This window comes from Phoca vitulina, unplaced genomic scaffold, assembly GCF_004348235.1.
Source record: "Phoca vitulina isolate PV1807 unplaced genomic scaffold, GSC_HSeal_1.0 scaffold28, whole genome shotgun sequence".
Taxonomy (NCBI): domain Eukaryota; kingdom Metazoa; phylum Chordata; class Mammalia; order Carnivora; family Phocidae; genus Phoca; species Phoca vitulina.
In genome coordinates this window covers 9,772,837-9,786,215 of record NW_022589731.1, presented here as the reverse complement: position 1 = coordinate 9,786,215, position 13,379 = coordinate 9,772,837, and the positions used below count along the sequence as shown (strand labels likewise).

The 13,379-nt window shown below is 43.6% G+C and overlaps 1 protein-coding gene across 3 annotated transcripts in view; it reads right to left on the bottom strand.

Moving 5' to 3' along the window:
- ACSL5 (acyl-CoA synthetase long chain family member 5) overlaps positions 1-13,379 on the bottom strand; it is a 46,515-nt gene that overhangs the window by 10,807 nt on the left and 22,329 nt on the right. For all 3 annotated transcript variants that reach the window (XM_032423163.1, XM_032423162.1, XM_032423164.1), the window contains exons 3-11: positions 11,273-11,381; positions 6,617-6,681; positions 6,409-6,510; positions 4,557-4,656; positions 3,390-3,568; positions 2,603-2,635; positions 2,459-2,510; positions 1,623-1,696; positions 938-1,015 (exon numbers count right to left, since the gene is read on the bottom strand). In XM_032423163.1, coding sequence (XP_032279054.1) covers positions 938-1,015; positions 1,623-1,696; positions 2,459-2,510; positions 2,603-2,635; positions 3,390-3,568; positions 4,557-4,656; positions 6,409-6,510; positions 6,617-6,681; positions 11,273-11,381 — 792 coding nt within the window. The remainder of the gene's footprint in view (positions 1-937; positions 1,016-1,622; positions 1,697-2,458; positions 2,511-2,602; positions 2,636-3,389; positions 3,569-4,556; positions 4,657-6,408; positions 6,511-6,616; positions 6,682-11,272; positions 11,382-13,379) is intronic.

Sequence of the window (13,379 nt, the reverse complement as noted above, 5' to 3'; positions counted from 1 at the left end):
GGTGGTGGGACAGGCAAGACAGACGGTGAGACTGAGGGCCCACCCTGTTCCACCCATAGCTCTGAGTGACAGTCCGAGACGCTGTCCTTCGTCAGAGACCATTCACTAGCACTAAGGACAACACTGCCAGTTAGACTAGAACATGCCTACTGTTGCACGACCATCGCAGTTTCAGAGACACGAAAATGTGGGGAAAATATGCTTATTAAAATTGATATTTTATTAATCAGATGTCAACACTTCAGCCCAAGGAGCTGAACTGTTCCTTTTGGAGCTTGATGCATCAACAGCTAAGCTGCTTAAGGTGTTTAAGTGAGAAGCAAAGAGAGGAATTTCCATCCATCCTACCACATGTGTTTTTGGGAAGCCAGCACTGCTTTCAGTTCTCAAATCAGCCCCAGAACTGCCTGAAAAGCCCACAGGCCACTCACAGAAAGGCAGCTCTCTGGCACACGCACAATCCTGAATGGCTCTACCTCACACACACTGAACATCTTGAACATCTTGCCTGGATCAAATCCTCCTTCTCTGCCCTTCCAGGGGCTGGGTGGGGGCGGGGGGGAGAGACACTCCCTTTTTTCTAACCTGAGAACTGCTAAAAAAAGAATTCTAACCAAAATAAGATTTAAAAGAAGAAACAATGTTTCCTATCCCAGCTCAGAATCAAGAGCAGATAGTAAGCTCCTGGCTAGGACTTCAGGACTCACAGGCACCCTGTGTGAAGGCAGGGACAAGCATCAGTCCTGCTGGACAGACCCAGAGCCCTACTTCCCGCTAGGAAGGCTTCGCAGCAAGTTAGCAGTTATGCCGGGGTCAGGACTCAGCTGCACCAGCTCCCTGCCCACTGCTTTCCCATGGGAGAAAGGACTGGAAATGTTGTGTAGCTGCCTTTGGAATAAACATGGAACTAGCAAGTCAGGACTTGCTGGTCACTCACCTCTACAATCCTCTCAAACATATGAGCCAAGGGGAGGTAGGATATGGTCACATCCTCAGAGGTGGGCTTGAAAGTATGCTACAGATCAGAACAAGGAGAGGCAACATTGGGTTAATGCCAACTTTCTCTTCCAAAGGAGATTTAAAAGCAGCTCCTATTAACTATAGCTAATAGTTTATAATACTGTACTGTGTATCTGAAAGTATTAAGTAAGTAGATCTTAAAGGTTCTCATCACAAGATAAAAAACTGTAACTGTGTGGTGATGGATGTTAGATTTATTGTGGGGACCATTTTGCAACATACACATATATGGAATCATTATGTTGTACATCTGAAATTAATACAATGTTATGTCAATTATATCTCAATAATTTTTTTTTATTTTAAAGAACCACTCCTTCCCGGGACTGCCACACACAGTTGTACATGTGGTACACTGTATAACTCTGAGAGGTGCCCCTTAACTTCACTGAGTGTAGAGATGTGCAGCAACTCTAAAAGACCAAGGCTTGAAAATGCACAGTCCTCTGGACAAAGAAGCACCACTATTTGTCCACATTCAGGCCTTTAACATGATTTTTGTTTTTGTTTTCTGTATGTCTCTGCCTCCTCTAACATCACGATTAAAATCTTACGACAGATTTACATTTTAATGAGGACCTCTTTTTCAGTTGACCACTGACCTCTATATACTCGATGAAAGAAGAAACATTTGAAATAATATTTTGATGGGTCAGCATGGCTCCTTTAGGGTCACCTGTAGGAAACAGGACATGGAGATAAAGATCCTTTAAATAACTAATAGGTAGCCTTTGGCTATGAAAGAAGAAGCTGCATTCAATTGGTTCTGTTCCAGAGAGCCAAGAGCTTCTCCTATCACCGCGTCCTCTTATGAATGGTATAGGACTCTGTTTATGAATGATTAATGCCCCCAGAGACATTCCTGCTGACAACATCATTAGCCACAATCTCAGGTTGCAACAGTCAAAAGCAAAAATCCAAGTAATCCCACCTTGTGCTGTCCTTATGTTTAGGACTTCAGACCTAACTATATTACCTAACTATCACATTATAAACTGGTACAATGGACAGGAGGATATGGCCATAGGTCATCATGGGCCATATCAAAAGCTATTAGGAGTCCTAATAGAGAAGCTACTGCAGGGGTGGGGGAAGGCACACACTGATCTGTGTAGAACTCTCCCTGGGTCACCTTGATGGAGCGAAACTATTCTGGCACTGTCAGATTGAGAGAGTGGAGTTGGGGAAGAAGGTTGACTTTGTGGTGCCGTTTGAATGGCTCCTGAAATCCATAGCATGGAAACCCCTCCCAGTGTGTTCAATGAAATTTATTTGCTTATACTTCTGTTTTTCCATTGGGGCATCCATGCTCAAAAGCTTTAGGTTGTAAGACCCTAAGGATAGGGCTCATTATAGGGTATATTTACCAGCCCACCCATGACTCAAGCCATGTTTTTGGCCGACCAGGGGCCTCTGGGACAGCTTCATGTACACTGACCTGTGGTCCCACTAGTGAAGCAGATGATACTCAGGTCTTCTGGTCTAGGAGGCTAGAGGGGGAGGGAAGCACAAGGGATTAACCTACCAAGAGCTTTGGGAATTGAACAGGGCAAGATTCACATTTGGGCAGAAGAAAACTTACCACAGGTTTCTTGAAGTTCTCTTTGCCTAGATTCTACATGAACAGAAAGCCAAGAAAGGAGGTCATTAGTTAAGATGGAAAGACTTATGACAAATACAGCCCCCTCTTTCTCTTTTCCATGCAAACACCTCCCTTTTCTGTGGGAAGAGAACCAAAATTCTAACCCAGATCAGGCCTAGAAGCCAAATTCAGGCACAGTGGAAGGCCCAGGGACGAGCATAAAGTTTCTCTAGAACAGCGACGTCAAGAGGGCAGATTCCACATGTCCAAACTTCCCACTCTTGAGGTCCAGTCATCTAGGACCATTACTAAATCTTTTTGAATAACAGGAATCGTTGACTTTTCAGGGCTTCCTACATAGCAGGCACTGTTCTGAACACTTTCTAGAGATTAACCCACGCAAACTCTTTACAACTCCTCCACAAGGTGGGGACGATGTCGGCCTCATTTTACAGAGGGGAGAAGGGAGATGTGGAGAATCTTGCCGAAGGTCACCTAACTCATAGATGTGGCGCTGGAATGTGAACCCTGCCACCAGACTCCAGGACCCCCTCTATTTCGCTACCGCTGAACTCAGTATTGATAAATCCTCTACTTCGAAGTCGGTGCCCACGGGCCTCAGACTGTGCTTCTCCTCCGACACGGTTTCTGAATTGTTTGAGGGAAAAGTATTCTCAAAGCCTCACGGCAGGAGTCTTGTGGACCCCGTGCTCTCTGGTCGGTGTCCTGCTCGTTGTCCTGGTGGCAGACCAGCCTTCGAGCTGTTAGTTGAATTTAGGGCACATACCTCAGCATCAAACAGGGATAAGATCTCGATTCCACTTTTCTCCGCTCTTTGCTTCAGGTCATCCTCAAAGGGATCCATGAGGATGATCATTTTCAGGCCCGGGGTGAGGCCTTTCTCCACGTTCTCTATCAGCATTGATGCCTTTTTGGGTGTATCGCAGATCACTGTGGCGATATCAGCTGAAAGCAGAAACAGAGCCGGAGGTCACCGTCTTGCTCTGCTCTGTCCCTGACTGCCTTGCAACGAGGGAGAGATTTTTGAAAATTTCAAAGCTAGTGGGTACCCAAAAGAGATTACATCTGCAAATCAGATTTATAATGCATAAAACCTGAAGCATTCCATCGATAATAAATGAGCTTAATGGAAACAGAAGCACATAGTTTTCATGCATGCTGCCCAGATAGTTTACAGTTTCTAGAGTCACGAAACTCCTTCTGCTTAAGAGTACGGACAACAAACATGGATCACTCAGGTGTGGTCCTGTCAGTGTGTTTTATTTTGGGGAGGGGAGTACGGAGTAGAAGGGAAAAGAAGGGACAAATGGGATTTTAGCAGGCAAATATTTTATGATTTGACATGGTAGCATTTTCTTGGATACTTGTTTGTAAAAATAAAAAACTTGTGATTGTGTCTATAGTCCAGATGCGTCTAGTCACTTAACCTACTAGTTCTGGGACAGAAAGTAAGACCTTGGATATGTGAAACGGGTTGTCACTTGACCACTGAACTTGTACTTGTTTCTCTAACAATGGTATTTCTTTTCTACAAATTCACCGTGGACATTGGTACATGCTGACTAACTGTACTGACTGGATTTACAACAATAGGAAATGAAATCAGTGGTTTCATAGTGATTTAGTCAATTAAATGACTTAGTCACTCACTTTGTGACCTTTTATCCAGTGTGCCAAAGTAAGTAGTCTTATCTCTAAACTCTATCGTCACACTTTGCCACCTTGGGCGTTTCATCGAACTTTCTGTGTAGAAGCCAACCCCTGCTTGGGCTTTTTGTAATTTCCTTGTAAATTATAGCCTCAGTACTACAGAACAGAAAAGACTTCAGCAAATTCTGGCCATAGCATTCCAAGTTGGCTAGCAAAAGCAGATATTGAGGAATTACTTAGCATTAAGACAGAATCAAGTTATAATTTAATAGCAAAGTCTTACCCTTGTTGACAATGAATATGATGGCTTCTGCTCCCAAGGTATCATACAGCGGGACAACTACCATGGAGTATGTGTAACAAGCCAACTCAGAGATGATCCACTGTATGGGGAAAAGCTCAAGTAAGGACTAGAGAACACTTTGAAAAGGAAGAGTATTACACTTCAGTCATTCAGGCAACAAATGCTTATTTGATGCTTTTGTGTTAAAATAAATCACCTGGGGGCCCTAGAGACTTCCATTGCTAATGCTATAGAGTACAGTTAAATAAGAGAGGTAAGCTAGCACAGACAACTACAGTACAAAGGACCAACATACAAAAGTAGAGTGTGGTAAGTTCCATCCATAAAAGGTACAGAAACCACTAGTTTTAAGGGATTTTTTTAGGTGGGGGACAGAGGGGCAGAGGGAGAGAGAATCCCAAGCAGACTCCCCGCTGAGCATGGAGCCCTACACGGGGCTTGATCTCAAGACCCTGAGATCATGACCTGAGCTGAAATCAAGAGTTGGATGCTTAATTGACCAAGCCACCCAGGTGCCCCAGTTTTAAGGAATTTTAAGGAAGGAGAAATCACTTTGGAGTGGGGTAAAGGCCATCTGGAACTGCTTTGGGGAAAGTGATAGAAATTGGGGAGGGCTTTGAAGGACTGGTAAGATTTGGCTATGGAGATGGAAGCAGGGCAGGCATTCAGGGAAGAAGGAAGTGGATGAACAAAGATAAGATAGCACAACATCACTGTGTATACATCAAAAGGCATGAAGAGCAATACAAAATGAACTGGAAAGGTGGGTCAGAATCTGCTAATGGTGTTATGTACTGAATTGTGTCCTCCCCACCTTAAATTCATGTTGAAATTAACCCCTGCTTTTGGAGATAGGGGCTTTGAAGAGGTAATTAAGGTTAAATAAGGTCATAAGGGTAAGGGTGGGGTCCAATGTGACTGATGTCCTTGTAAGAAGAGGAAGAGGCAACAGGGATGACAGAGGAAAGACCATGTGAGGACTCACTTTGAAGGCAGCCACCTGCAAGCCAAGAAGAGAGGCCTCAGTAGAAACCAAACCTGCTGACACCTTGATCTTGGACTTACAGCCTCCAGAACCATGAGAAAAGAAGTTTGTGTTGTTTAAGCCCCCTTGTCTGTGGTATTTTGTTATGGCAGCCCAAGCAGATGAATACACTAGGTTTGGCGTTAAGTTCCTAAATGAGAGTCAAGGATATCTCTTCCTGTTGAGGCTGGGTGTCACAAAGGTGGATAATGTAGATTCACCCAAAAGTGCAGTCAGTGCCCTCCCAGGGTTTTGGTTAAACAACTGGCACTAGGGAGCATAGGACATCCAACCATTCTGCAGCAGCTTTCTCTGAGGATATTGGTCTAATGACTTAACTAAAGCTTAATTCCAATCATCTTAATGTGTAACATCTGCTCTCAATCACTGTGGCAAGATGGGTACGCCAGTCTCAGTGGCAATGGGTACCTTATTTGACAAGTTCAAGTACAACACGCAAGTTCCAATTCTAATACAGATAGCTCCCCCTTTCTACAATGTCCACAAGCTCTTATTTGCCAGCCCCACATAGCTTCCTTATTTTCCTCATACAACAAAGAGACTGACTTAAAGGGAATCATCATGGGCTAGGAAATGACAGAAATCTAGGTACTAACTTAGAGTACTAGGCATTCAACCAGGGATTAAGGAGGCCCTGAGCTGTAACTCTTTACAGGGGGACAATAGTTAAAGAATAGGAAAGCTTTAAATAGTTTTGGTAAGTCATCAGCAAGTGTCAGAGTGCTGGTTTTGGGGCGGGGTTTAAGTCTTTAGACTCATTTCTGGAGTTAACTTGAGCATAGTTACCTCTGGCCTGTTCTGAGCAAAGATGCCAACAAATTGGTCTGGTGATGGCTTATATCCTTTATACAAGAGACAGGAACCCAGGCACTCTGCACGATCACACACCTATGAGAGAGACGGGGGGAAAAGCAGTCAAGACCCCAAAGAGACCAAATTATCCAGAATACCACAGTAACAAAAGAATCTACCCAAAACCATGGGCATGACTTACCTGCTTGTAGGACAGCCACCTGTAGGGCTGGTTTGGTTTTCTGTATCCCAAGCAAGGCCCATTGTCTAAAAACATGACGTTAAGAGAAAATGAGTGCCAGCTTCAAATCCTTTGGATCAAGAAGGTAAAAGGGGATTAGGAAGAGACGAGACACAAAGGAGGAGAAATCCAGTAAGGATGTGGGCTTCTGTTATGCGTCAAGAAAAGTCAAAGGCAGTAAGTACTCAGTTCTCAAAGGCAGAGAGAGTCTTACAAACTACATCTGAAACATTTAGGAAATGCACTGAAACATTTGGTTTGGTGTTGGAATATGTGACCTCCGTGGTAATAGGCATTTGGAGAAAACCAGGAGTATGGACTACCCACATGACGTGAACAAGTAAAGCCCATAAGTAAACACAAACAGCCTACCTCTATTGCATAATCTTGGATTGAGCTTCCTTATCATAAATGTATGCTCATAAAAAATACAGAAAAAAATCAAAATATGAGCTGTCAATGATTTCATCACTTAAACACTATTATTAACACTGATACTGATTTTCATAGTTCCTTTGTATAGGTTTACAGGATTATGTTCATGCCACAGATATATTTTGGATCCTACTTCCATCCTCCATTTGATATAAAAATCCTCATGTTATTATTTCTTCTCTGTAGAGATTTCAGTGGCCTTTTGTGGGCACCTGAGGAAGGGCTCTGTTGCAGTGACTTTGTCTCATTGTGGGTATTTGGGTCGTTTCCAAGTCTGACACCTGAAATAATGCTCTGATAAATATTTCCAAATTGCTAATTTCAAATTCAGAACATTTCTTAGAAGAGAGTCTCTGAAATGAAACACCATGGTTGGGGTGGGCTCGGAGGTTGTGGTGGTCAGAACAGCTCAAGTTTTTGATCCCCTGCACCACATTTCTTAGCAGAGCAGTTGTGAGAAAGGACTTTTCTCCCACCAGCGACACATCAAGTCATACAAGTATCTTTTTCACATGCCTTCTGGTTTGCTAGGTTTAAAAAGTTAGTACTTTAAGTTTCTCTAACAGCAATTTTTTTGAAGATTTTATTTATTTGACCGAGAGAGAGAGAGGCAGGGAGAGGGAGAAGCAGGCTTCCCACGCAAGAGCAGGGAGCCCGATGTGGGGCTCGATCCCAGGACCCTGGGATCATGATCTGAGCCGAAGGCAGATGCTTAACCGACTGAGCCACCCAAGGGCCCCTCTAACAGCTATTAAAGTTTCCCTTGTTTCATTTGCTCTCTTGAATCATCTGTTAATGTACTTTGCCTGTTTATATGAGAATGTCTCCTGAGATACTGAGGCTCATAAGGAACTACAGAAACATATACACACCCATGCACACACACACACAGGTACACTCTTGTCCATACACACATACATCTGCCTTCAGTATCTTTACAATTGTGTCATACATTTGACAAGAGAAGAATTAAACGAATGAAGAGCTAACGTTCGGGAACTCCGCTTACTAGAATAAACAGCCATGTCAGCCAGGAGAGCCATGCGATGGTGCTGTTAGGTGAGGGAGCCACGCTAGCTAACCGAGAAGCCCCCACGTCTAAGCCAGAGCGAGATGGAGTTATCGAGAGAAAAGTAGAAGGGAAGGAAATTTTACCTAGAGGCTCTAGTCAAATTGCTGAGAGGGATTCGGGTCTTGCTGAAAGGAAGCATTCAGAGCCAGAGTGACTACGAATTCAGAGGCAAATCGGTGAACTTCCAATCTAAGTGACAGAGGAAAAGGGATAGAAAGCTGGAAAGACAGAGCCACTCTGATGAAAGAGATATTTACAAAATGAATGAGGAGCCTGTCCACGGGAAATGCGAGGACTTTTTCTCTCTGCTGGAACAGCTGCATGACAGCTCAAGACGTCAGGGCTCATGCTGCAGCTTTCCCAGAGGCAAAGCAAGTCCGGCTCCTGAGGTGTTCCCAGCCTCCGCTCCATCCCAGAGAATGCACCCCCGGCGGGCTACCACTGCAGTCCCTGGCCTTAATGTTCCTCACTAGTGCTAGCTACCACTGATGGAATGTTCTCTGTGCACATTAACCGACTATTGTTATCCCTAAGGTACTAACTAAGCATCATGGAGGACTGGGGCAGTCTCTTCAAGCTCACCCAGTAAGAAATGGCAGCAAATGTGGAAAAACCATACCGCATCACGTCACTTCCCTAATGATGAAAGTTCTAGCAGAGGCCCATGGCCAAGGAACAAGTCAAATAATTGGCCCTAAGGGGCGCCAACTGAAGTCTCATTAAATTCCGTGCCCTAATCAACTTCAGCCTATTTAGCCCAAGTCCTGACCAGGCAACAGCCTAGCCTTTGATCAATATATTCAACTCAGATGTCCATCTGTTCTAAAGGTGGGGTCATCTACAAAGAGCCCACCGGTTGACTTCTTGGCAGAGTTGCTGCCCTCAGCTAAGCAGAGTTGAAACTCTGACATGCAGAACCCCTGAGAAGCTCTGTTCAAGATTCAGATTCTTAGGTCTCACTGTGTGGAAATCTGATCCACTGCAACAGGGTGGAGCTAGAGGGTCTGTATTTTAAATATTATCCATAGCAGATTCTCAACACAGACCATCTATTGGGTAGGGTAAAAGTATATGTTAGAGCCGGGGCACTGGGGTGGCTCAGTTGGTTAAGCATTTGACTCTTGATTTCAGCTCAGGTCATGATCTCAGGATCGTGAGCTCAAGCCCTGATCAGGCTCCATGCCCAGCATGGATTCTTAAGATTCTCTGTCTCCCTCTCCCTCTGCCCCACTGCCTCTCTAAAAAAAAAAAAAAAGGAAAAAAAAAGTATATATTAGGGCTGATGTATTCATCTCCACTTGGGACCAGACGTATCATTTTTCTATTTCTCATGCCTGCTTTCAGGAGAAGCCATTTCACTTTATCTGTTGAGTTGTAATTCAGTTTTGAAAAACATATTCTAAATGAAGGATCTTATATGCCACATAACATGTGCTAAATGGCTTGTTTCTAGTTACAATAACAATACAATAAAGAAAACTCAAGGAAGAAAAATGTGAAAAATAGAAAATTCCCAAGGAAAGTTTGTTATATTAACCATATAGTATCTTAAGTTGCCAAACAATAAAGAAACTAATGGTTGGTTTGGGTTTTGTTATTTGCATGGAAGTCTAAGTAAGTACTGATTTGGAGTCAGAAATACCAAGTTAAGTCCCCTTTGGAGCCTTCATATAGAAGTTTTTTTTACAATAAACCTTTCTTTTTTTTTTTTTTTTTAAAGATTTTATTTATTTATTTGACAGAGAGAGACAGCGAGAGAGAGAACACAAACAGGGGGAGTGGGAGAGGGAGAAGCAGGCTTCCCGCTGAGCAGGGAGCCCAATTCGGGGCTCGATCCCAGGACCCCGGGATCATGACCTGAGCCGAAGGCAGACGCTTAACGACTGAGCCACCCAGGTGCCCCTACAATAAACCTTTCTTTGTCTGGAGGTACAACTACTCTTATAAAACACTTAAGAGCTGACTGAAAATAGAACAATCCAGTCAAACAGACAGGTTTCAATATCAGCTGCAACATTTTCTAGTTCTGTCGCCTTTGGAATGTTCCCGAACCTCTGAGTGTCTGTTTCCTCATTTTTAAAAGTAGAGGCAATAATAACTAATCCTTAAGGTTTAGAGGAGGTTAAGCAGTTAAGATGTGTGTGGTGCCTGATGCACTTGACAGGAGTTGGCTAGTAAATATCGTCATAGTCAAAGGCAGAAGGGAAGAAGGGATAAGAAGTCACACAGGCAAGGGCGCCTGGGTGGCTCAGTCAGTTAAGCGTCTGCCTTCGGCTCACATCATGATCCCAGGGTCCTGGGTTTGAGCCCCACATTGTGCTCCCCACTCAGTAGTAGGGCCCCTGACTTCTTACCTTGTCCTTGACCCTAATGTTAGTCCTTGCCAGTACTCTTTAGTATCGCAGAAGGCAATGATCTTTTGGACTTCCTTAGAAAGGCTGCCACATGGACTTTGGCAGGTTCATTTGGAACGTATCAGGGCTCACTACTTGTTTCTGTATGACTGAACACAATGCGAGGTGTGCTAGTTTCCTTTCAAAATCAGCCAGCTAATACTTCTCCCTACATCTTTTTTTTTTTTTTTTTTGGTGACATTCTGTCCAGACATAGGTTTGCCTGTGTGACTTTTTATTTTTTTAAGATTTTATTTATTTATTTGAGAGAGAGAGAGAGCACGAGCTCTCTTTAGCCCTGAATGCTAATTCTGGCTCAGATTCTGCATCTATAAATGCAGGGAATTGCATTTATGTAAGTCCTATTTCTAAACAAATATAACAGTGAGTTAATCAAAATACCTTCCCCCACATTATTATCAGCTCTTTACCAACTTGACAGGGAAGTCTTCCTTGTGTTAAGTAAGGGACAGATCCAGAGGGGCAAAGTGATTTTGCACCAGGTCACACAGCTGGAAATGGAAGAGCTGGGTTTCAAATGCAAGTCTGTCCTACACTGTTTCCAGCACCCATTCTGATACTCTGCTAGGTCCCCTGCATTTTGTACGTCTGCCCTCAGACTACCACTGGGGTTTAAGAAGTGAGACAACAGAGAAGTGTATGAGACGAGACCCCACCTCGGTCTTCTTGCAGTCAAGGTTAGACTGCCAGGCTTACCAGACACAGCAAGTCCTCTTTGGAAAACATCATACATTGTCTTGATATCTGAGTAGTAGTAACATAGCAGGTCGTTGCTCTTCTGGCCAGCGCCCTTCCGTGCCCCGCCCTAAGACACAAGACCAAGTTGAGGCCAAGACTGACTCTCTCCCACCCTTTCCAAACCCTTAGGGATTGAATCGAAGAGACCATCAATACTGAACACTGAGGTCACAGGAATGACCTCTTTATTATTCGATCAATTTTTAAAATCCCCAAATTGTAATATCTCTACATTATAGAAACCCAGTGACTGTCACAGTTACGTTTCTAGCGATCTCCCCCCAACCCCTTGGCCGACACACATACACATGTGGAGAGAGGAGAGATAATAGTATAGTTTTATGTTGTAAAAATCATACCCAGTTTAAACATCTACCAAATGCACACCATGTGCCGGCACTGTGTAGAAGATACTATAGATGAAAGTGAGTTAAGACCGAATCCTTGTCCATCAGCATCTCATGAATGAGAGACTTTGGAGTGGAGGTGAGGTGAAAAGGGCAAACATACAACTATAATATTGTGATGTACATGCTGTAATAAAAATGTACATTCTGGGAGCTGAGTCATGCTACCCATTCTGTATTAAGTAGAAAGGCTGCAAATAAATAATGCTTAATAGGGACTTAGAAGATAAGTAAGCACTTGCCACAAAGTTATAGTTTGGTAGAGGGGAGGGAAAGAACAATGCAGAGTGAAGGAACAGCCTGTGTAAAGACCCAGAGGCGAAAAGACACATTGCAGAGTCTGGGGGATGGACTCCGTCTGTCCTGTAGAGATCAGGGTATTAGAGGAAGAGACGGTAGCTACGGGCCTGCCTAAACATACCAGCTGGAACCACCGGATCAGGCCCTGATGAGGATCTTGGAGCAGCAAGACAAGCTACACTCTCACGCAAGTTAGTCTAGAGAGGACTAGGCATCAGTTAAATAAAACATTCAAAAATGTAAGCTACTACTGTGATAAGGGCTAAAGAAGGACAGGGTAACATAACACAACAAGAGATCTAACTTAGTTTAGAGCATCAGGGAAGATTTCCAGGAGATGTCACATTAAGTCAAGGTGTCAACAATAAAGTTCCCTGACTAGCAAAGGAAGGTAGCGTCTTACTGTTTGTTTACATAGATGGGCTGAGGAAAAAGGAGAAAGGAAAGATGATTCAGACTCAGTTTTAGGCAACTGGATGAGAAGAGATGCATTTAACTGAGATAGAGCAGGAGGGGAAATAGGAAAGGGTGTGTGTGTGTGTGTGTGTGTGTGTGTGTGTGTGTGTGTAAATATGCAATAAAGAGACTTGTTGAGCTTGAGGTGCCACTGACGTTGTCTGGGACTGGGGAGAGATCAGAACTAGGAAGTCAGATTCGGGTGTCATAACCTTTTAGGTACAATTTCAAGTCATGAGAGAGGAGGGATTTTCTCAGCTGGGAGGATTCCATAGGGATTGGCAGACTATAATCTAGGGCCAGATCTGCCTTGTCATCTGCCTTTACAAATAAAGGTTTATTGGAACACAGCATGCTCATTCATTTACATATTGTCTGCTTATTTCATGTTACAACAGCAGAGCTGAGCAGTTGCAACAGAGTCCATGTGGCCTGCAAAGCCTGAACGATTCACCACCAGGCCTTGACAGCATGTGGTTTCCAGCCCCCGCTTTAGATGAATTGAGATGGTGAGACTGAAACTCTAGCTGACGGGAGGAAAGAAGCTAAGTGACAAAGACTGTCTTGGAATTAGGAAGAATTCTCATTGAAGGGTAGTATGAAAGACAAAAAGGAGTTTTAAGAAAGAAGAATTCTCAAGTCAGTTGAGAGGAAGGCTGAAGGAGAAATCATTGAATTTCAAAGTTAGGTGATAAGTGACCCAGAGGAGTTTGGGGAAATGGTAGTAGTAAAGGTCAGATCTCAGTGGGTTGAAGTTCAGGAAAGGAAATGAACAGACTACTCTTAAAGAACTTTAGTGGGAAAAGGGAAGATTGAAAGGAGGTGGTGGTCTGAAGCAGCAGGATCAGCAGCATAGGAAGATGCCAACAGAGAACGTGCAAACATCCCCAAATAAAAGTGTT